Source organism: Zeugodacus cucurbitae, chromosome Y (assembly GCF_028554725.1).
Source record: "Zeugodacus cucurbitae isolate PBARC_wt_2022May chromosome Y, idZeuCucr1.2, whole genome shotgun sequence".
NCBI lineage: Eukaryota > Metazoa > Arthropoda > Insecta > Diptera > Tephritidae > Zeugodacus > Zeugodacus cucurbitae.
Window position 1 is genome coordinate 7,579,524 of NC_071673.1, and position 21,660 is coordinate 7,601,183.

At 33.2% G+C, this 21,660-nt stretch overlaps 1 protein-coding gene across 1 annotated transcript; it reads left to right on the forward strand.

Annotated features, from left to right (window-relative positions):
- The first annotated feature begins 18,571 nt into the window (after positions 1-18,571).
- On the forward strand, positions 18,572-21,326 carry LOC128923545 (uncharacterized). Its single transcript, XM_054235811.1, has 2 exons — positions 18,572-19,047; positions 19,971-21,326. The coding sequence occupies exons 1-2, from the start codon at positions 18,755-18,757 to the stop codon at positions 20,830-20,832; spliced, it is 1,155 nt and encodes a 384-aa protein (XP_054091786.1). The 5' UTR covers positions 18,572-18,754; the 3' UTR covers positions 20,833-21,326.
- Positions 21,327-21,660: the final 334 nt, after the last annotated feature.

The window sequence follows — 21,660 nt, forward strand, 5'->3', positions numbered from 1 at the left end:
TTAATCTTTTATTTTGTCCAATTTACAATATTTTGTTGTGTGGTGTCTTGAACGAAGGATTTTTTATTTTTTCAATTACAACTATTTAAAAAAAAGCAAAATGTCAAACAAATTTGACAGAAATTTTTATTTTTTTTCGAAAAATGTCTGCCAAAATTCCAATTTTGAGTTTTTTTGTCTTTCCTTCGTTCAAGCAAGAGTTTGTGGTCTTACCTAGAACACTTATTTTTTTTTTTTAATTTTGGATGATCCTGTCAGGAGTTATGCTGACAACGCGGACGCACCGAGGGGTCACCGGAAATGACGTCTCGATGGAGAAGTTTAAATTATTGAAAATAGGCCATTTAATCCCTTAAGGACAAATATGAGCATTAAGGCCAATATTCGAAATTAGTAGGTCTAGTAAAAATAATCCGTTATTTTCAAAGAGATGACTTTTGTCATTTATATCTCGCATTGTGAAAGGCGGCAAATGGTGAAAGTGACTCGATAAAAACTTCGGAAGCTTGTTTAGGTGGTTCTTTTGCATGCACCTTATAGTCCAGGACAGCGCCAAGTGATTATTACGTGATCCTGTCTCTGGTGAACTTTCAAAAATAGACTCTCCTAGTTGCGAATGCTTCTATAATAGTGGCTTTATGACATTATCTTCAAAATCTCAACAAGTTGTTAAATAAAACTGTGAATATTTGACATAAATTGAATCTTTCTAGGAGTGTTAAATAAAACTTTCAATTTAATGCAAAATCATTGAATTTCTTTATACTAGACTTAAATTATCATCGTGGTGATTTATAAGTTTAATCAAATGTAAATCACTGTGTTTTATATGGCAAATAGAAGAATTAAAATTTTATGCTTTAAAGAAATCAAAAAATTAAAAAAATGTATTTTAGTGTAGCATTTTAGTATCCAAAAGAAGTAGAAAGAATCGGCTAAGGATCCGCCAAATATGGCCGATTAATCGTTCGGTCTCTACCGAGTATATATATTTAGTTAGTTTGTATATTCCTAATATTTTGTTCTTCAAACCGCTGCACAAGCTCCATACTCGACTTTAAGCGCGTACTTGGGAGGTTTTGAAATTTTGTTCAGCAAGCAGCTCCGAACGCTTTTTACTCGTCTCTCTGGCACGCGATTGCGATGCGAAGAGAATGACTTGCAAGACGATTTTCAGTTTTAGATTAAGATTCTCCATCACGGAGTCTTTTTGATACCCTCACCTAGGAACTATTTTCAGAAAGTTGAGATTCTAGCAATAAATATAGCCTATTTAACTCGAGAAGAATGTAGCTTTCCAATTCATTACAAACATAAATACAAATCTTTCCTCTTTATAAGAGTAGTATAGATTGCATACCCACTTTTGCAGTTGACGTGGATAACTTTTGTCGAACTATAAGTAGCTAATTGGCGTGTAATCATTAAGGAGCAAAAATGCAAACATGTTGCACATTCGTTAAAATAAAAAAAAAATAAAATGTGTATTGAAAGCCATATGATATGATAGAAATATATATCTAAGCTCGGTGAACATCCAACTCCTGTGCACTATAATCGTGACTTAATATCTTTTGGGAATAAGTCAATTATAACCACTCATAAATGTAATTACTTATCATTGTCCTGTGCGTCGTTCTCATACAAAATTAAGAGAACTTCACGTGATTGTTAGAAAGTCCATAATTATTTGATATAAATGTAGGTACATAGTATATAGCAACTAATAATATTCTATGCATTCGTATTTAGGGACTAAAACAATTTTAATAATATATTATCATTACTTATTATCACAATTTTGATATAAATTTATTTGTTTAGACTGAAATCACGACAACGATGGTATATAATTTTGGAGATCTGAATTCCAAAATGATTATAAGAATTCTTATCATAGACGGATATGGAAACCACGGGAAGACTCTGATAAAATATATGATACGCTTTTTATTTGAATTCTAGTTAATTAAATAGAAGGAGTTGGCAGTCACAATGGTAAGTGAAAGTTATACATAATAATAATAACAATTATTATTAGCTATTTTAGTTTAGGTATAAGTGGAAGACTATTTCCATATTTCTTCTATAACAGATTACTTTGTATTTAGATGAGTTGTATAAATCTTTCAAGTAATAGTGACGTATTGGTAATAAGTCAATTGTAACAGCTGATACATATTCTGAATTTTCTTCAAATCATTCACCTAATAAAATTAAAACTACCATAAAAGGATATAGTCTTAAGGCAGTAGTCTGCTTTACAGGCTTAAAAAATCTATTTTTTTGTTTTGTTTTAAAACTCTTTCAAAACTATCCAAGAATATGTCTTTAAAATTCAAGAGGCCAATTCGACATATTTTCGAAGCTAAAGCAGTTTTAGTGACCGAGCGTCGAGCGGGTGCGAATGCTCAGGCAGACCTTTAAAGCGCGTTTTCTCGAGTTTTCATTTTCCCAAGTGTTAGAAAACGGTGCCGGCGATAGCAAAAAGAATATACATATGTCCGATCGAAAAAACCAAAATGATCTATCTTCTATTTGAACTAAAAAAGTTGTACAAAAGTATTATTATAACTACTTGTTTTTCAACTTAAAGTCGATTTTTTTTGTTAAAAAGTGAATTTTTTTTCAAACTTCGAAAAAATTTTGAATTTCATAACTTTTTCGTTATTGTTTTAGTTCATAAAGAAAAGAAACTTATAAAAATTAAAAACAATTAGTTCCACTGTTTCGGATGCATCGCACAGCCTCCATCACCGACACCGATTTACAAGTGCAGACTCCAGGCGCTCCAGAAAAATACTTACAACTTTGAAAAAATTTCAATATTTTTTAATAATAAATATTGTTTTTAAGCCTTAAATATAGTACATTATCGTCTTAAAATTCCGTTTACCGCAATCATTTCCTTCCCTTTCAAAAAAAAAAATGCTAAAAAAAACGTTTTTTATCGGCTTCTAAAGCAGACTACTGCCTTAAAAATATATTAGTACACCCACCAATATTGGCGATAAAATAGCCTAAGCCCAAGCTACATCCCAATTACAACAATAGCACATAGATTCCTAAGTGGTGGTGATTACAATACAAATCATAGTAATTGAGGATCACATCTAATTAATCATAAAATCGGCAATTGTTCTCCACGGTTATGTGTATAATATCAGCGGCTTCACCCAAACTTAAGCCGTCCATAATAATTTTATATAAGTTGTAGGTGTAGAAACAGTGATTCCCGCTTAAGTGCATTTCCCTCATAAGTGCCTATACTGTACTATTAATGTCATATTGATATATTAAATAAATGTGGCCTCATACTGTAAAGCAAATTTTAGAATATACATAATATGTATGTATGTATGTACATATGTGGCGCATCATATACATATTTATGTTTATTGTTTGTTCAAGGCACTTAATCGGGATTCTTAAAAGTGTTACATATTTAGCACTGAACTTAAGCGGGGATTGCTGTATATATATATCGAATTTTAATAATGTATTATATGAGCTTCTGATATACATTTTCTTGTTTAGACTGAAATCCCGACGATGATCGTATATAATTATGGATGTTGCGTCAAGCGACATATATGTATATACAATTGTAAAAACCTAAAACATAAAATAAGAAAATGAATTGTAAATAAATATTAAATAATTGAATTCATATATATTGAATTATAAAATTTACATATGTACTTACCCTAAGAATTAATTATAATACCAATCTTTTACTTACCTTAATACTTACCTTAAAATTACTCTATTACAATTTTTAACGAAAGTTCGAAAATACTTATACTTAACCCTTTTATAATATATACATACGTACAATTACCACTAGTTTAAGCCGTTAGTTTAAGATTTAGGCTAAGCATTTTTTATTTGCGTTTTTATTTGTCGGCTAATTAATTTTTCGTTTAATACAGGCAATTTGGTTATTTTTAATTTTAATCGCGCACCCTCTTAACTTTTCGTAATTTTTCGTTTCTCAAAAAAGCTTGAGAATTTTCAATGGATATTTGAATACTAAAATTATTATATGGATTCTTATCACAGACGGATTCGGCAGCCACGGTAAGATCTGTATGAAATACAGTGGAACCTCTTTAACTAGAGTCACCACAATCCACAAAAAATTTTATAATTTTTTAGTTTCTTGATCTATTAAAAGCATAAAATATCAGTTTGATTCATATTTGCCTGAACCAAACCTTCCCCACGATGATAATATTAAGTCTAGTATAAAGAACTTCATTATTTTTATACTTTCGCAACAAATATTGCTAAAGAGAGTATTATAGTTTTGTTCACATAACAGTTGTATGTAACACCCAAAACTAAACGAGTTAGATATAGGGTTATATATACCCAAGTGATCAGGGTGAAGAGTGGAGTTCAAATCCGAATGTCTGTCTGTCCGTCCGTCCGTCTGTGTAACTTGAGTAAAAATTAAGATATCTTGAAGAAACTTGGCACACTTATTTCTTGGCACCATAGGAAGGTTGCTTTCGAAAAAGAGCCAAATCGGACCACTGCCACGCTCACAAAATGGCGAAAACCGAAATCACATAAAGTGCCATAACTAAGCCATAAATAAAGCTATGGAAATAAAATTTAGTATGAATGATCGCGCTATGAAGGGGCATATTTGGATGTAATTTTTTTGGGGAAGTGGGCGTGGACCCGTCCCCTACTAAGTTTTTTGTACATATCTCGCAAACCAATAAAGCTATATAAACCAAACTTTCTGCAGTTGTTTTTTTTAGCCACATCTTAGTACAGTCCAAAAATGAAAGAAATCGGATAATAACCACGCCCACCTCCCATACAAAGGTTAGGTTGAAAATTACTAAAAGTGGGTTAACTCACTAACGAAAAACGTCAGAAACACTAAATTTCACATAAGAAAAGGCAGATGTAAATGGGCGTGGCGTCGCCCACTTATGGGTCAAAAACCATATCTCAGGAACTACTTTACCGATTTCAATGAAACTTGGTTTGTAATAGTTCCTTACATCCCAATGATATGTTGTGAAAATAGGCCAAATCGCTTCACAACCACGCCTACTTCCTATATACCAGAACTTTGAAGACAATCTGATTCGGTTACTTTACAATATATAAAGTAAGTACTAGTGAAGATATCGATGCAGAACTTTGCACAAATACTATGTTAATAGTGTGGCAGCTCCGTTCTAATAATCGCCGAAATCGGACCATAGGTTTTTAAGGCCCCATATATCGAACACGAGGACCTCAGTGCTCCTAACCTAATATTATGGTTTCCAACTTTCAATGGACTTTATACAATATATATGACAAATATGTGTTTCAAATTGTGTATTATATAATATAAATAAAGTTAAATAAATAAATTGCGAGAGTATAAAATGTTCGGTTACACCCGAACTTAGCCCTTCCTTACTTGTTTTTTTCAAATTTATGATTACATTATTTAGAATGATCCGATTTATCAACAAACAGTTTCGTTCAACAACTTGTTGAGGTTTTGATGATAATTTCATATTTTTACTCTTATAATAATTCTTGTTGCTATTGGCAAAAAAACTGGGTGTCTTATTTTAAGTTTCTCTTGAGACAAATTTTCACAATTAACAACCTCTCAGAAAAGCTTTCTTTCTGTCCTTAAAGGAAAAAAAGCTATATTGGTAACATCGCAACTTGTTATGTGAAAGGCGGATAATTTATTTTTTATTTCTATATATTATAAAAATAAGTTATTTAATTTTGAATATTTATTGAATTAAAAAACATTTTCAAAATTTACATATGAACTGATTTTTTGTTTATTTTATGATGTTATTTGTTTTTGTTTTTCTTTTGTTATTATACAGGTTTACTAAATAAATTTGTTCATGTAAGAATCGGCATCTGTATCGGCCGATACTTTGCCAACTGGCCGATTAATCGCTATCGGTATCGGCTTCGGCCAAAAATTGGGTATCGGTCGGACACCAATAAATATGCCAAAACTCTCTCTTTCGTTTTTTCTCGCCAATTTATCAAACAATTAACCACATATGGCCTTTCGTACCTCGATCATATGTTCCCAATTTTATAGCTTAAATTGTAGCCTTATAATATCCCTTTTTGTTTAACTAATAGTGCTGGCTAAGTTATATTAGGTAATCCAGATAAATTATCGCTTGACCAAATGATCGACCGGGCAGACAGATGTTGAGATGTGACCACTTCCACTTACCTAAAAATGTGTAAATCCTAACGCCCTTCCGTGCTGTGAATAAGTGATGCAAAAGTCTAATTTTCTTAACTTTTTTTATTTTTTGCAATTGTCCGGTTTTGCCTACCTGCAATACAATCTCATATTGCTAATTGTAACGTGTATGAAGTTTTATTAAGATATCTAGATTTCAATTCAAATTATCGCTTGACCGAATGGCCGAATGGACATTGCGACTAAAATTTGAAATATAAAGTATGCTATATTTTAAGTTGGACCAAACTGCAGACGTGTGCAATATTTCATTATAATCGGTTCAGTAGTTTAGGCGCCAATCCCGGACAAACAATGTGATATTTAATTTTTATTATATGTGTATATAGTTATACATAAAATGAAATATGTTATAAATACACAACCATAAACAATTAAAATCTGTTACTGATATTTATCAAATAAACTTTTTATAAGATGCTTCACGACGACATTATTGAAGCACGGGTTTTAACAAACATTTCAAAAGTTATAAGTTTTTACACACCTATACAAACTCTCGGATACCTATGTATCGTCACCTAAAATGCAAAAGGCCGTAACTAACATTTTTAGTATTTTACAGGAGAAGCAAAAAACGTTATAGATTAAAGAATACTTAAAGTTAAATATCCAAATTGTAGATTTAAGCTTAGAAAACAAAGACGGATTTGTTTCTGAAAACCAAATTAATGGAAAAAAAGCAGTTTTTAAGAAATGTTAGTTACGGCCTTTTGCACTCTATTTTTCTGAAACCAAAAAGCCGTAACTACTTGAAAAAAATTGTGTATAAAATGAAAGCAATGGTTAAAATAAGAAAATGTGCTTTTAGGCTGTAACTAAAAAAGTTTTTAACAAGTTATGTCTTTTTGTATCTACTTATTGTAAGTATTTTAACACAAAAGAAATTATTTAATTAATATATTTAATTCCTGAAAATAAAATTAAATTAAACTGGTTAAGAAAAACAAAATAATTCATTTGAAAACAACAAAACCTTCAATACAAATAGTAAATTAGAATAGGTTTAACCCTTCTGCTATGTTAGGAAAAAATTACACATATAGTGTTTTGGGTCAATTTGACCCTCTTATAAAAACTCCTCTAATAACACTATTTTATTGAAAGAGTTCATATTTTTTTATTTGAATCAACTTAAGTGTATGTTAATTGTAGAAAATAGTTGAGATATGTATGTTTTAACGGCAATTTTCACAAACTCAGCTGCTGTGTTCCTTGCAAACAAATTTTTAGCACGTACTACAAACAGCTGAATATTTGTTCGAATTTTTTGTATGATGACTGAAGAAACATCGCTGTCGTTTTTTGGTGGATTCATTTCGGGCAGAGCATAGAGCTGTGCAAAATATACTCGATTTCCGATAACTAGCTTTCTTTGTTGGCGTTTTTAATCGAGTGATGTAATAATAAACGGCAAAATGTTTCAAAATACTAGGTGGGTCAAATTGACCCAACAACGTAATAAGTGTAATGAAATTACATTTGGCATCCTCCAGCAACATAAAAAACAGATATTATTTTAATTTTCATATTTATCTATTCCATTTACTGCAGTTAACAAATAGAAGAATAATCAATACAATACGACTAGACTAACAAGCGAATTTCGACGAGTTTTACTGAAAATTGGGTCAAATTGACCCAAACATAGCAGAAGGGTTAAGATGTAAAGGGTATATTATAAAAAAAAGCTGTGTCAGTCAGCCGGAAGTAAAAATTTAAGTTCCTGCAGGTGTTTCCATTTCTTTTTGGATATTGATATTCTTTCGGTATGTAACTGTGAAGGTTCGATGTCCCTAAATTTTTGTTGTGTACGTTGTGGCAAAACGTTATAATCGTCGTTGATATTTGTTTTATGATAAATTATTTCAGATGGATCATATGCCAAGGCACGGATCATATTAACAGTTGGCTCTCCGGATTTTTTGCCTGTATTAAAGAAAGGCAAAACACAATAACACAATTTGATAAAGAATGAAAGATAATGAAAACAACTGTAATTACGGATAACACAATGTGTCACATTGAAATTGAATCAAAGAGAATGAAAAAAGGGTAGTTACGGCTTTTTGGTTTATGAAATTGTTGAAGTTGTAGTTGCGGCCTTCTGATTCTCGCCTATAAAGTAGTTATTTTTGGACGTATGCATGTCAAATTTGCTGTGTACACGTGTTTCGGTTAAGTACTTCATAATCAATCAAAAAGTCAATTTTGAATTTTTTGTTAGTTACGGCCTTCTGCATTTTAGGTGACGGTATGTACTTTCCCGTTTCTTGCGTGGGTTCATATAAAAAAAGTTAAATGAGGAAAATTCGAACATGAAATTATATTTCATTTGTTATGGGAAAAAACTTATTACGTCCTCTAGTTAGTGTCCGACCGATACCAAATTTTTGGCCGATGCTGATTCTTTCTTCAATAGCTTTATTTAGTAAATTAGTATAGTAACAAAAGAAAACAAAGACAAATAACATTACATAATAAGTATACAACTCAGTTTATATGTTAATATGAAGTTGTTTATTCATTTAATTAGTATTCAAAACTAAATAAATTATTATTATAATATATACATAAGTTGTTAGAAAAAATAAGCTATTCACGTTTTTTCAAAGCGAATCAGCAATATAACTTTTTTCCTTTAAGAGGTTACATGGATTCAAGAATTCTTTTTTTTTTGTTTTCTGCTTATTAATTTCTACAACATCTCAAGAATATTATCCTAAATTTTCAAGTCGATCCGAATAATAGTTTCGGAGATATAGACTTTCGAGACTTTTTTCTTTTTTCAATTACAACTATTTTAAAAAAGCAAAATGTCAAACATATTCGACAGAAATTTTTATTTTTTTTGGAAAAATGTGTGCCAAAATTCTAATTTTTAGTTTTTTGTCTTTCCTTCGTTCAAGCAAGAGTTTATGGTCTTACTTAGAACATTTATTAACAGGAGTTATGCTGACAACGCGGACGCACCGAGGGGTCACCGGATATGACGACTCAATGGAGAAGTTTTAATTTTTTTTTTGAAAATTTCAGAAATTATTCCTTAAATATGTATCTATAAGACAGAAAAAAGTTTGAATTAATTAAATAATTGTTTACATCGAAAAAAAATTATTGAAAATAGGCCATTTAATCCCTTAAGAACAAATATGAGCATTAAGGCCAATATTCGAAATTAGTAGGTCTAGTAAAAATAATCCGTTATTTTCAAAGAGATGACTTTCGTCATTTATATTTCGCATTGTGAAAGGCGGCATTGTGAAAGTGACTCGATAGAAACTTTGGAAGCTTGTTTGGCTGGTTCTTTTGCATGCACCTTATAGTCCAGGACAGCACCAAGTGATTATTACGTGATCCTGTCTCTGGCGAACTTTCAAAAATAGACTCTCCTAGTTGCGAATGCTTCTATAATAGTGGATTTATGACACTATCTTCAAAATCTCAACAAGTTGTGAAACAAAACTGTGAATATTTGACATACATTGAATCTTTCTAGCAGTGTTAAATAAAACCTTCAATATAATGCAAAATTATTGAATTTCTTTATACTAGATTTAAATTATCATCGTGATGATTTATTAGTTTAATCAAATGTAAATCACTGTGTTTTATATGGTAATGGTGGTATTTGTATATTTCTAATATATTTTTGTTCTTCAAGCCGCTGCACAAGCTCCATACTTGACACTAAGCGCGTACTTGGGAGGTTTAGAAATTTTGTTCAGCAAGCAGCTCCGAACGCTTCTTACTCGACTCTCTGGCACGCGATTGCGATGCGATGAGAATGACTTGCAAGACGATTTTCAGTTTTAGATTAAAATTCTCCATCACGGAGTCTTTTTGATACCCTCACCTGGGAACTATTTTCAGAAAGTTGAGATTCTAGCAATAAATATAGCCTATTTAGGTCGGGAAGAATGTAGCTTTCCAATTCATTACAAACATAAATACAAATCTTTCCTCTTTATAAGAGTAGTATAGATTGCATACCCACTTTTGCAGTTGACGCGGATAACTTTTGTCGAACTATAGGTAGCTAATTGGCGTGCAATCATTAAGGAGCAAAAATGCAAATATGTTGCACATTCGTTAAAATAAAAAATAAAATGTGTATTGAAAGCCATATGATATGATAGAAATATATATCTAAGCTCGGTGAACATCCAACACCTGTGCACTATAATCGTGACTTAATATCTTTTGGGAATAAGTCAATTATAACCACTCATAAATGTAATTACTTATAATTGTCCTGTGCGTCGTTCTCATACAAAATTAAGAGAACTTCACGTGATTGTTAGAAAGTCCATAATTATTTGATATAAATGTAGGTACATAGTATATAGCAACTAATAATATTCTATGCATTCGTATTTAGGGACTAAAACAATTTTAATAATATATTATCATTACTTATTATCACAATTTTGATATAAATTTACTTGTTTAGACTGAAATCACGACAACGATGGTATATAATTTTGGAGATCTGAATTCCAAAATGATTATAAGAATTCTTATCATAGACGGATATGGAAACTACGGGAAGACTCTGATCAAATATATGATACGCTTTTTATTTGAATTCTAATTAATTAAATAGAAGGAGTTGGCAGTCACAATGGTAAGTGTAAGTTATACATAATAATAATAACAATTATTATTAGCTATTTTAGTTTAGGTATAAGTGGAAGACTATTTCCATATTTCTTCTATAACAGATTACTTTGTATTTAGATGAGTTGTATAAATCTTTCAAGTAATAGTGACGTATTGGTAATAAGTCAATTGTAACAGCTGATACATATTCTGAATTTTCTTCAAATCATTCACCTAATAAAATTAAAACTACCATAAAAGGATATAGTCTTAAGGCAGTAGTCTGCTTTAAAGGCTTCAAAAAATCGATTTTTTTGTTTTGTTTTAAATCTCTTCCAAAACTATCTAAGGATATGTCTTTAAAATTTCAGAGGCCAATTCGACATATTTTCGAAGCTAAAGCAGTTTTAGTGACCGAGCGTCGAGCGGGTGCGAATGCTCAGGCAGACCTTTAAAGCGCGTTTTCTCGAGTTTTCATTTTCCAAAGTGTTAGAAAACAGTGCCGGCGATAGCAAATAGAATATACATATGTCCGATCGAAAAAAACCAAAGTGATCTATCTTCCATATGAACTAAAAAAGTTGTACAAAGGTATTATTTTTAAATACTTGTTTTGCAACTTAAAGTCAATTCAGCACCGGCACCGATTTACAAGTGCAGAAAAATACTTACAACTTTGAAAAAATTTCAATATTTTTTAATAATAAATATTGTTTTTTAAGCCTTAAATATAGTACATTATTGTCTCAAAATTCCGTTTAGCGCAATCATTTTTCCCTTTCAAAAAAAAAAGCTAAAAAAACGCCTTACTGCCTTAAAAATACATTAGTACACTCACCAATATTGGCGATAAAATACCCTAAGCCAATTACAATAATAGCACATAGATTCCTAAGTGGTGGTGATTACAATACAAATCATAGTAATTGAGGATCACGTCTAATTAATCATAAAATCGGCAATTGTTCTCCACGGTTATGTGTATAATATCAGCGGCTTCACCCAAACTTAAGCCGTCCATAATAATTTTATATAAGTTGTAGGTGTAGATACAGTGATTCCCGCTTAAGTGCATTTCCCTCTTAAGTGCCTATACAGTACTATTAATGTCATATTGATATATTAAATAAATGTGACCTCATACTGTAAAGCAAATTTTAGAATATACATAATATGTATGTGTGTACATATGTGGGCATCATATACATATTTATGTTTATTGTTTGTTCAAGGCACTTAATCGGGATTCTTAAAAGTGTTACATATTTAGCACTGAACTTAAGAGGGGATTGCTGTATATATATATCGAATTTTAATAATGTATTATATGAGTTTCTGATATAAATTTTCTTGTTTAGACTGAAATCCCGACGATGATGGTATATAATTATGGATATTTGAATACTAAAATTATTATATGGATTCTTATCACAGACGGATTCGGCAGCCACGGTAAGACCTGTATGAAATACAGTGGAACCTCTCTAACTAGAGTCACCATAATCCACAAAAAATTTAATCATTTTTTAGTTTCTTGTTCTATTAAAAGCATAAAATGTCAGTTTGATTCATATTTGCCTGAACCAAACCTTCCCCACGATGATAATATAACGAACTTTATTATTTTTTTTCAAATTTATGATTACATTATTTAGAATGATCCGATTTCGTTCAACAACTTGTTGAGGTTTTGATGGTAATTTCATAATTTTACTCTTATAATAATTCTTGTTGCTATTGGCAAAAAAACTGTGTGTCTTATTTTAAGTTTCTCTTGAGACAAATTTTCATAATTAACAACCTCCCAAAAAAGCTTTCTTTCTGGCCTTAAAGGAAAAAAGCTATATTGGTGACATCGCAACTTTTTTTGTGAAAGGCGGATAATTTATTTTTTATATTTATATATTATAAAAATAAGTTATTTAGTTTTGAATATTCATTGCATTAAAAAACATTTTCATATTTACATATGAATTGATTTTTTGTTTATTTTGTGATGTTATTTGTTTTTGTTATACTCTCGCAACAAAAGTTGCTCAGTAACGAAAAACGCCAGAAACACTGAATTTCATAAAAGAAATGACAGATAGAAGCTGCACTCAGATTTTTTTACAAAATGGAAAATGGGCGTGGCATCGCCCACTTATGGGTCAAAAACCATATCTCAGGAACTACTCGAACGATTTCAATGAAACTTGGTTTGTAATAGTTTCCTTACATCCCAATGATATGTTGTGAAAATAGGCCAAATCGCTTCACAACCACGCCTACTTCCTATATACAAGAACTTTGAAGAGGATCTGAATCGTTAACTTTACAATATATAAAGTAAGCACTAGTGAAGATATCGATGCAGAACTTATAGTGTGGCAGCCCCATTCTAAAAATGCCGAATTCGGACCATAGGTTTTCAAGGCCCCATTAATCGAACATGAGGACCTCGGTGCTTCTAACCTAATATTATGGTTGCCAACTTTCAATGGACTTTATACAATATATATGACAAATATGTGGGTTAAATTGTATATTATATAATATAAATAAAGTTAAATAAATAAATTGCGAGAGTATAAAATGTTCGGTTACACCCGAACTTAGCCCTTCCTTACTTGTTATTAGTTTACTAAATAAATTTGTTCATGTAAGAATCGGCATCGGCATCGGCCGATACTTTGCCAACTGGCCGATTAATCGCTATCGGTATCGGCTTCGGCCAAAAATTGGGTATCGGTCGGACACCAATAAATATACGAAAACTCTCTCTTTCGTTTTTTATCGCCAATTTATCAAACAATTAACCACATATGGCCTTTCGTACCTAGATCATATGTTCCGAATTTTATAGCTTAAATTGTAGCCTTATAATATCCCTTTTTGTTTAACTAATAGTGTGAGCTAAGTTATATTAGATAATCCAGATAAATTATCGCTTGACCAATTGATCGACCGGACAGCCAGATGCTGAGATGTCACCACTTCCACTTACCTAAAAATGTGTAAATCCTAACGTCCTTCCGTGCTGTGAATAAGTGATGCAAAAGTCTAATTTTTTTCTTAACTTTTTTTATTTTTTGCAATTGTCCGGTTTTGCCTACCTGCAATACAATTTCATATTGCTAATTGTAACGTGTATGAAGTTTTATTAAGCTATCTAGATTTCAATTCAAATTATCGCGTGACCGAATGGCCGAATGGACATTGCGACTAAAATTTGAAATATAAAGTATGCTATATTTTAAGTTGGACCAAACTGCAGACGTGTGCAATATTTCATTATAATCGGTACAGTAGTTTAGGCGCCAATCCCGGACAAACAATGTGACATTTAATTTTTATTATATGTGTATATATATATATATATATATATATATATATATTTGGCGTAGGAACCGCTTTAAGCGATTATAGCCGAATCCACCAGAGCGCACCACTCATTCCACCTTTTTGCTTTTTGGCGGCAACTGGAAACACCAAGTGAAGCCAGGTCACTTTGCACTTGGTCTTTCCACCGGAGTGGAGGTCGTCCTCTTCCGCGGCTTCCTCCAGCGGGTACTGCATCGAATACTTTCAGAGCTGGAGTGTTTTCTTCCATCCGTACAACATGACCTAGCCAGCCTAGGAGACTTATACCACGGTAGTTGGCGCAGATTGTGGGGGGCTCCCTTCTTATGGATTGGACAGAGCACACTAAGATTCCAATCGTCAGGCATGCTTTCTTCCGACCAAATTCTACAAAGAAGCTGATGCATGCACCTTATCAGTTCTTCGCCGCCGTATTTGAATAGCTCGGCCGGTAATCCATCGGCCCCCGCCGCTTTGTTGTTCTTCAAGCGGGTAATTGCTATTCGAACTTCTTCATGGTCGGGTAATGGAACATCTATTCCATCGTCATCGATTGGGGAATCGGGTTCGCCATCTCCTGGTGTTGTACTTTCACTGCCATTGAGCAGGTCGGAGAAGTGTTCCCTCCATAATCCTCGTGTGCTCTGGACATCCGTTACCAGATTACCTCCTCGGTCCCTACATGATAATGCTCCGGTCTTGAAACCTTCTGTAAATCGCCTCATCTTTTCATAAAATTTTCGAGCATTACCCATGTCGGCCAGCTTTTCAAGCTTTTCATACTCACGCATTTCGGCCTCTTTCTTTTTACGTCTGCAAATGCGTCTCGCTTCCCTCTTCAGTTCTCGATATCTATCCCACCCCGAACGTGTTGTGGTCGATCGCAACGTTGCGAGGTAGGCAGTCTGTTTTCTCTCCACTGCGGAACGACAATTCTCATCGTACCAACTGGTTTTTTGGCGTTGCCGGAGACCAATTGTTTCGGCTGCAGCGGTATGCAATGTGTTTGAGATGCCGTTCCACAGCTCCCTTATATCGAGATGCTGATGAGTGCTCTCAGAGAGCAGGAGGGCAAGTCGAGTAGAAAATCGTTCGGCTGTCGGTTGTGATTGCAGCTTTTCGACGTCGAACCTTCCTAGAGTTTGTTGACGGGCGTTCTTTGCTGCACAGAGTCGAGAGCGTATCTTTGCTTCTACTAGATAATGGTCCGAGTCAATTTTTGGTCCTCGGAGCGTACGCACGTCTAAGACACTGGAGACATGTCTTCCGTCTATCACGATTTGATTGCGCGTGTTTCGATCAGGGAACAGCCACGTTGCTTGATCAATTTTTTTATGCTGGAATCTGGTACTACAGACAACCATATTTCGGGCCCCAGCGAAGTCGATCAGCCTCAGGCCGTTTGGCGATGTTTCGTCATGGAGGCTGAATTTTCCGACTGTTGTGCCAAAGACACCTTCTTTACCCACCCTGGCGTTAAAATCGCCAAGCACGATTTTGACATCGTGGCGGGGGCAGCGCTCATAGGTGCGTTCTAGGCGCTCATAGAAAGTATCTTTGGTCACATCGTCCTTCTCTTCCGTTGGGGCGTGGGCGCAAATCAGCGATATGTTGAAGAACCTCGCTTTGATGCGGATTGTGGCAAGACGTTCATCCACCGGGGTGAATGCCAGGACTCGGCGACGCAGTATCTCTCCCACCACAAATCCAACACCGAATTTGCGCTCCTTTATATGGCCGCTGTAGTAGATGTCACAAGGACCCACCTTCTTCCGTCCTTGTCCCGTCCATCGCACTTCTTGGACGGCGGTGATGTCAGCCTTTAGTTGTATGAGGACATCAACCAGCTGGGCAGAGGCACCTTCCCAATTAAGAGTCCGGACATTCCAGGTGCATGCCCTCAAATCATGATCCTTAGTACGTTTGCAGGGGTCGTCATCAAAAGGGGGGTTTCTCATCCGAGGCTCGGTGTTTGTTTTCATTGGGGAGATTTTTTTTTTTATATAGTGTATATAGTTATACATAAAATGAAATGTGTCATAAATAAACAAACATAAATAATTAAATTTTTTTACTGATATTTAGCAAATAAAATTTTTATAAGATGCTTCACGACGACATTATTTCAGCACGTGTTTTAACAAACATTTCAAAAGTTATAAGTTTTTTCATACTTATACACACTCTCGGATACCAATGTATGTATGTACCTTCCCGTTTCTTGCGTGGGTTCATATAAAAAAAGTAAAATGAGGAAAATTCGAACATGAATCCAAGTCAGTTATTATTGTTCCTCAAAACTTTAAACGCGTTTTTCTCTGAACCTTGTTTTCAAAGTCGGTTGTCAAATGTTCTCGAAAACTACTCAATCGATCTTGATGCAATTTTCCATAGGTGTTCGAGATACAATTTACTCTTGCTTGAAGGATTTCTCCTTTTTTCAATTACAACTATTTAAAAAAAAAAAAGCAAAATGTCAAACATATTCGACTGAAATTTTTATTTTTTTTAGAAAAATGTCTGCCAAGATTCCAATTTTTAGTTTTTTGTCTTTCCTTCGTTCAAGCAAGAGTTTATGGTCTTACTTAGAATACTTATTTTTGTTTTGTTTTTAATTTTTGATGATCCTATCAGGAGTTATGCTGACAACGCGGACGCACCGAGGGGTCACCGGAAATGACGTCTCAATGGAGAAGTTTTAATTTTTTTTTTGAAAATTTCAGAAATTATTCTTTAAATATGTATCTATATGACAGAAAAAAGTTTGAATTAAATAAATAATTGTTTACATCGAAAAAAAATTATTGAAAATAGGCCATTTAATCCCTTAAGAACAAATATGAGCATTAAGGCCAATATTCGAAATTAGTAGGTCTAGTAAAAATAATCCGTTATTTTCAAAGAGATGACTTTCGTCATTTATATTTCGCATTGTGAAAGGCGGCATTGTGAAAGTGACTCGATAGAAACTTTGGAAGCTTGTTTGGCTGGTTCTTTTGCATGCACCTTATAGTCCAGGACAGCACCAAGTGATTATTACGTGATCCTGTCTCTGGTGAACTTTCAAAAATAGATTCTCCTAGTTGTGAATGCTTCTATAATAGTGGTTTTATGACATTATCTTCAAAATCTCAACAAGTTGTTAAACAAAACTGTGAATATTTGACATAAATTGAATCTTTCTAGCAGTGTTAAATAAAACCTTCAATTTAATGCAAAATTATTGAATTTCTTTATACTAGACTTAAATTATCATCGTGGTGATTTATTAGTTTAATCAAATGTAAATCACTGTGTTTTATATGGTAAATAGAAGAATTAAAATTTTATGCTTTAAAGAAATCAAACAAGTAAAAAAAATGCATCTTAGTGTAGCATTTTAGTGTCCGAAAGAAGTTGAAAGAATCGACTAAGGATCGGCCAAATATGGCCGATTAATCGGTCGGTCTCTACCGAGTATATATATTTAGTAAGTTTGTATATTTCTAATATTTTTTTGTTCTTCAAGCCGCTGCACAAGCTCCATACTCGACACTAAGCGCGTACTTGGGAGGTTTTGAAATTTTGTTCAGCAAGCAGCTGCGAACGCTTCTTACTCGACTCTCTGGCACGCGATTGCGATGCGATGAGAATGACTTGCAAGACGATTTTCAGTTTTAGATGAAAATTCTCCATCACGGAGTCTTTTTGATACCCTCACCTGGGAACTATTTTCAGAAAGTTGAGATTCTAGCAATAAATATAGCCTATTCAACTCGGGAAGAATGTAGCATAATTATTTGATAGAAATGTAGGTATATATATAACAACTAATAATATTCTATGCATTCGTATTTAGGGACTAAAACAATTTTAATAATATATTATCATTACTTATTATCACAATTTTGATATAAATTTACTTGTTTAGACTGAAATCACGACAACGATGGTATATAATTTTAGAGATCTGAATTCCAAAATGATTATAAGAATTCTTATCATAGACGGATATGGAAACCACGGGAAGACTCTGATAAAATATATGATACGCTTTTTATTTGAATTCTAATTAATTAAATAGAAGGAGTTGGCAGTCACAATGGTAAGTGAAAATTATACATAATAATAATAACAATTATAATAATTATTATTAGCGATTTTAGTTTAGATATAAGTGGAAAACTATTTCCATATTTCTTCTATAACAGATTACTTTGTATTTAGATGAGTTGTATAAATCTTTCAAGTAATAGTGACGTATTGGCAATAAGTCAATTGTAACAGCTGATACATATTCTGAATTTTCTTCAAATCATTCACCTAATAAAATTAAAACTACCATAAAAGGATATAGTCTTAAGGGTGCGTACAGAGTGGCCGCTTGTTGCCGAGCCGAGCCGACTGACGCTTATTGCAAGAACTTGTTCATGCGAGAAACAAGTTTGAGTGTGCATAGTGGATGCGAGAATCAGCGCTGATATTTTATCTATTATTTGTGTTTTATGTATGTTTGTATGCATTTGGGTTTGTTGTTCATTCGTGTTTGTGAAATTGAAGTGAAAAGATATGGATTCGTCAGATGATGAGTATTTAGCTTCGGCTACTGTTTTAAAGTATTTTATCAACAAAAAATCATTTGGAAAACATCCAATAAATGATAAACGAAGTGAATTTGGAGAATTTCATCACTTATATAGTGATTTAAGAAAATATCCTGCCAAGTTTAAAGAATATACTCGAATGAGTATTGAAACTTTCGACTATATTCTCGAAAAGATTGGTGATAAATTAAAAAAGAAGTGGAGTAATTTTATTAAAGTACCAATATGTCCATGTGAACGCTTGATAGTAACTCTCAGGTAAGAAATTTTTTATGTTTTATATATTTGTATTTATTGTATTAAATTCATTTTATATCGTATTAAATTCATGAATACATTTTTTTATAAATAAAAAGAAAAATTAAAAAAAAAAATTAAAAATAAATAATATAAATTAATTAAGAGGAATTTAGAAGGAATCGGTTGAAAACAAGGAGTTGTGCTAAGGTCTAAAGAATTTATCTGGTAGCTTTCAGAAGAAACGCTGGTTGGTGAAGACAAAGGCGCGTATCTTGAAGTTTCATTGGACAGTGTGGGCATATTTTTAACTTTTGCATACACGTATTTATAAAGTACATTTTGCATTTCCATTCGACACAGAAATTTATTCTCTGGGTCCAACTTCCGAATATGCGGCAAAAGAGTTACGAAAAATGCTTCATCTTCATCCAATACAGTCTTTTTTTCCATTTTTTTATTTTCCAGCAGTGCCAATTTTCTTTTTTCAATTTCCAACAATTGGGCAGTGCTGTTAGAGGTATTTTTTTTTTCGATGGAACTTCACAGCTGAACTCGTCATTGTCGCACAGATCTCTTGTTTCTTCGACTTGTGAAGTGTTGAGAATATCTTCAATTTCTTCTTCATATACAACCTCTTCTTGGGTAGCTTTTACACTTGGCGCTTTTAAATTACCACTTAAATTTCTGAATTTCATTTGGTCCTTTAAAAACAGTAGAGAATTGAAATAAGGCCAACTCGAAGTAATTTGTGATGCGGCATCCCCCGATTTTGGAGTTGGAATTTTGCGTACTTCACATCGAAATTGATCGCGTAAATACTTCCATTTTTTTTTAAAGTCTTCCTCTGCAAGATCAAATAAAACCATATAATAAAAATATGATAAAAATTATATGCATACATGAATTTAAATAACAATTTTTGTTTTAACTTTCTTATTTAGATTTCTGGCAACTGGAGCATTATTTGCCTCACTAGCTTTTTCGTTTCGGCTAGGCAAATCAACAGTAGGAGCTATTGGTAAGGAGACAACACAAGTTCTATGGGATAATATGTTTACTATACATATGCCGCAGCCAAACGAACAATGTTTTCAAGAAATTGCAGAGCAATACTGGAAGCTATGGAACTTCCCAAATTGTATTGGTGCTATCGACGGGAAGCACATACGAATCAAGTGTCCCGGAAATACTGGCTCCATGTATTATAATTATAAACACTTTTTTTCTATTGTATTGCAAGGTATTGCCGATGCCAACTGCAAATTTATTGCGGTTGAAGTTGGTGGATACGGAAAGCAAAGTTATGGTGGCACTTTTAGCTCTTCCAAAATCTTTAATCTTTTAAAAAGTGGAGAACTACCTGTACCAGGAAATACATGTCTGCCAAACAGTGAAGAAATTGTGCCATATGTATTTCTTGGGGATGAGGCTTATCCCCTTTTAGAATGTTTGTTAAGGCCGTATAGCCGAAAGGAGATAACGGAAGACCATGAATATTTTAATGCCCGGCTTTCAAGAGCTAGAAAGTGCATTGAATGCGCCTTTGGGTTATTAAGTGCAAGGTTCAGAATATTATGGAAACCCATTGAAACGGATCCTTTGTTCGCTGAACTCCTTGTAAAATGTATATGCCTTCTACACAACATAATTATTGATTTAGAGGGATTAGATGAAAATTTAAAAGAAGAAATGCAAAAAGAAAATTTGGAAAAAATCATAAAAGAATTCAACAAAACAAGTGCCAAAAATGGTAGATTAATAAGAGATAAATTTTGTAATTTCGTATGCATGAATAAAATATAACAAATTTCAAAGTAACTTACTTGGTATTTTCATTTCTGAAGCAACGGACATCCATAGCTTTTCCACTAAAACACGGTTATGATAACATTTATTTTTCTGATCCCACAAAGCCGGCCGAGAAAAAACTTCACTTATTAATTGTTCTACATTCATTTTAAATAAACCAAAACACACGACTGTACTCAAGAAAAGTTCAACAAGAATGCCATTAAATGATGAATGACAGCATATGATTTTCATTTTAATTTTACTTTTTCCAAAGAATTTTATGTCCAAAACTAGCTTTTCGCAGAATAACCAATGTTTTCGGCGCTGAAATACGCTTTGGAACTGTTTTCTCGCATTCAATCAGCTTTGCGCTCTGACCAGCTCGGCGCCCACTATGACCTGTTCGCGCTTATTTGTACTAATTTGTATAGTACCAGTTTTCTCGCATTGGTTCTCGCAATAAGCGTCAGTCGGCTCGGCTCGGCAACAAGCGGCCACTCTGCACGCACCCTAAGGCAGTAGTCTGCTTTACAGGCTTCAAAAAATCGATTTTTTTGTTTTGTTTTAAATCTCTTCCAAAACTATCCAAGAAAATGTCTTTAAAATTCAAGAGGCCAATTCGACATATTTTCGAAGCTAAAGCAGTTTTAGTGGCCGAGCGTCGAGCAGGTGCGAATGCTCAGACAGACCTTTAAAGCGCGTTTTCTCGAGTTTTCATTTTCACAAGTGTTAGAAAACGGTGCCGGCGATAGCAAAAAGAATATACATATCTCCGACCGGAAAATCCCAAGGTGATCTATCTCCTATTTGAACTAAAAAGGTTGTACAAAAGTATTATTA

Bases quoted from the DNA above. Each gene is read 5' to 3' on its own strand.
- LOC128923545 (XM_054235811.1), top strand. From the start codon at position 18,755: ATGGATTCGTCAGATGATGAGTATTTAGCTTCGGCTACTGTTTTAAAG. The intron at 19,048-19,970 runs GTAAGAAATTTT...TTTCTTATTTAG, and splicing joins CGCTTGATAGTAACTCTCAG to ATTTCTGGCAACTGGAGCAT.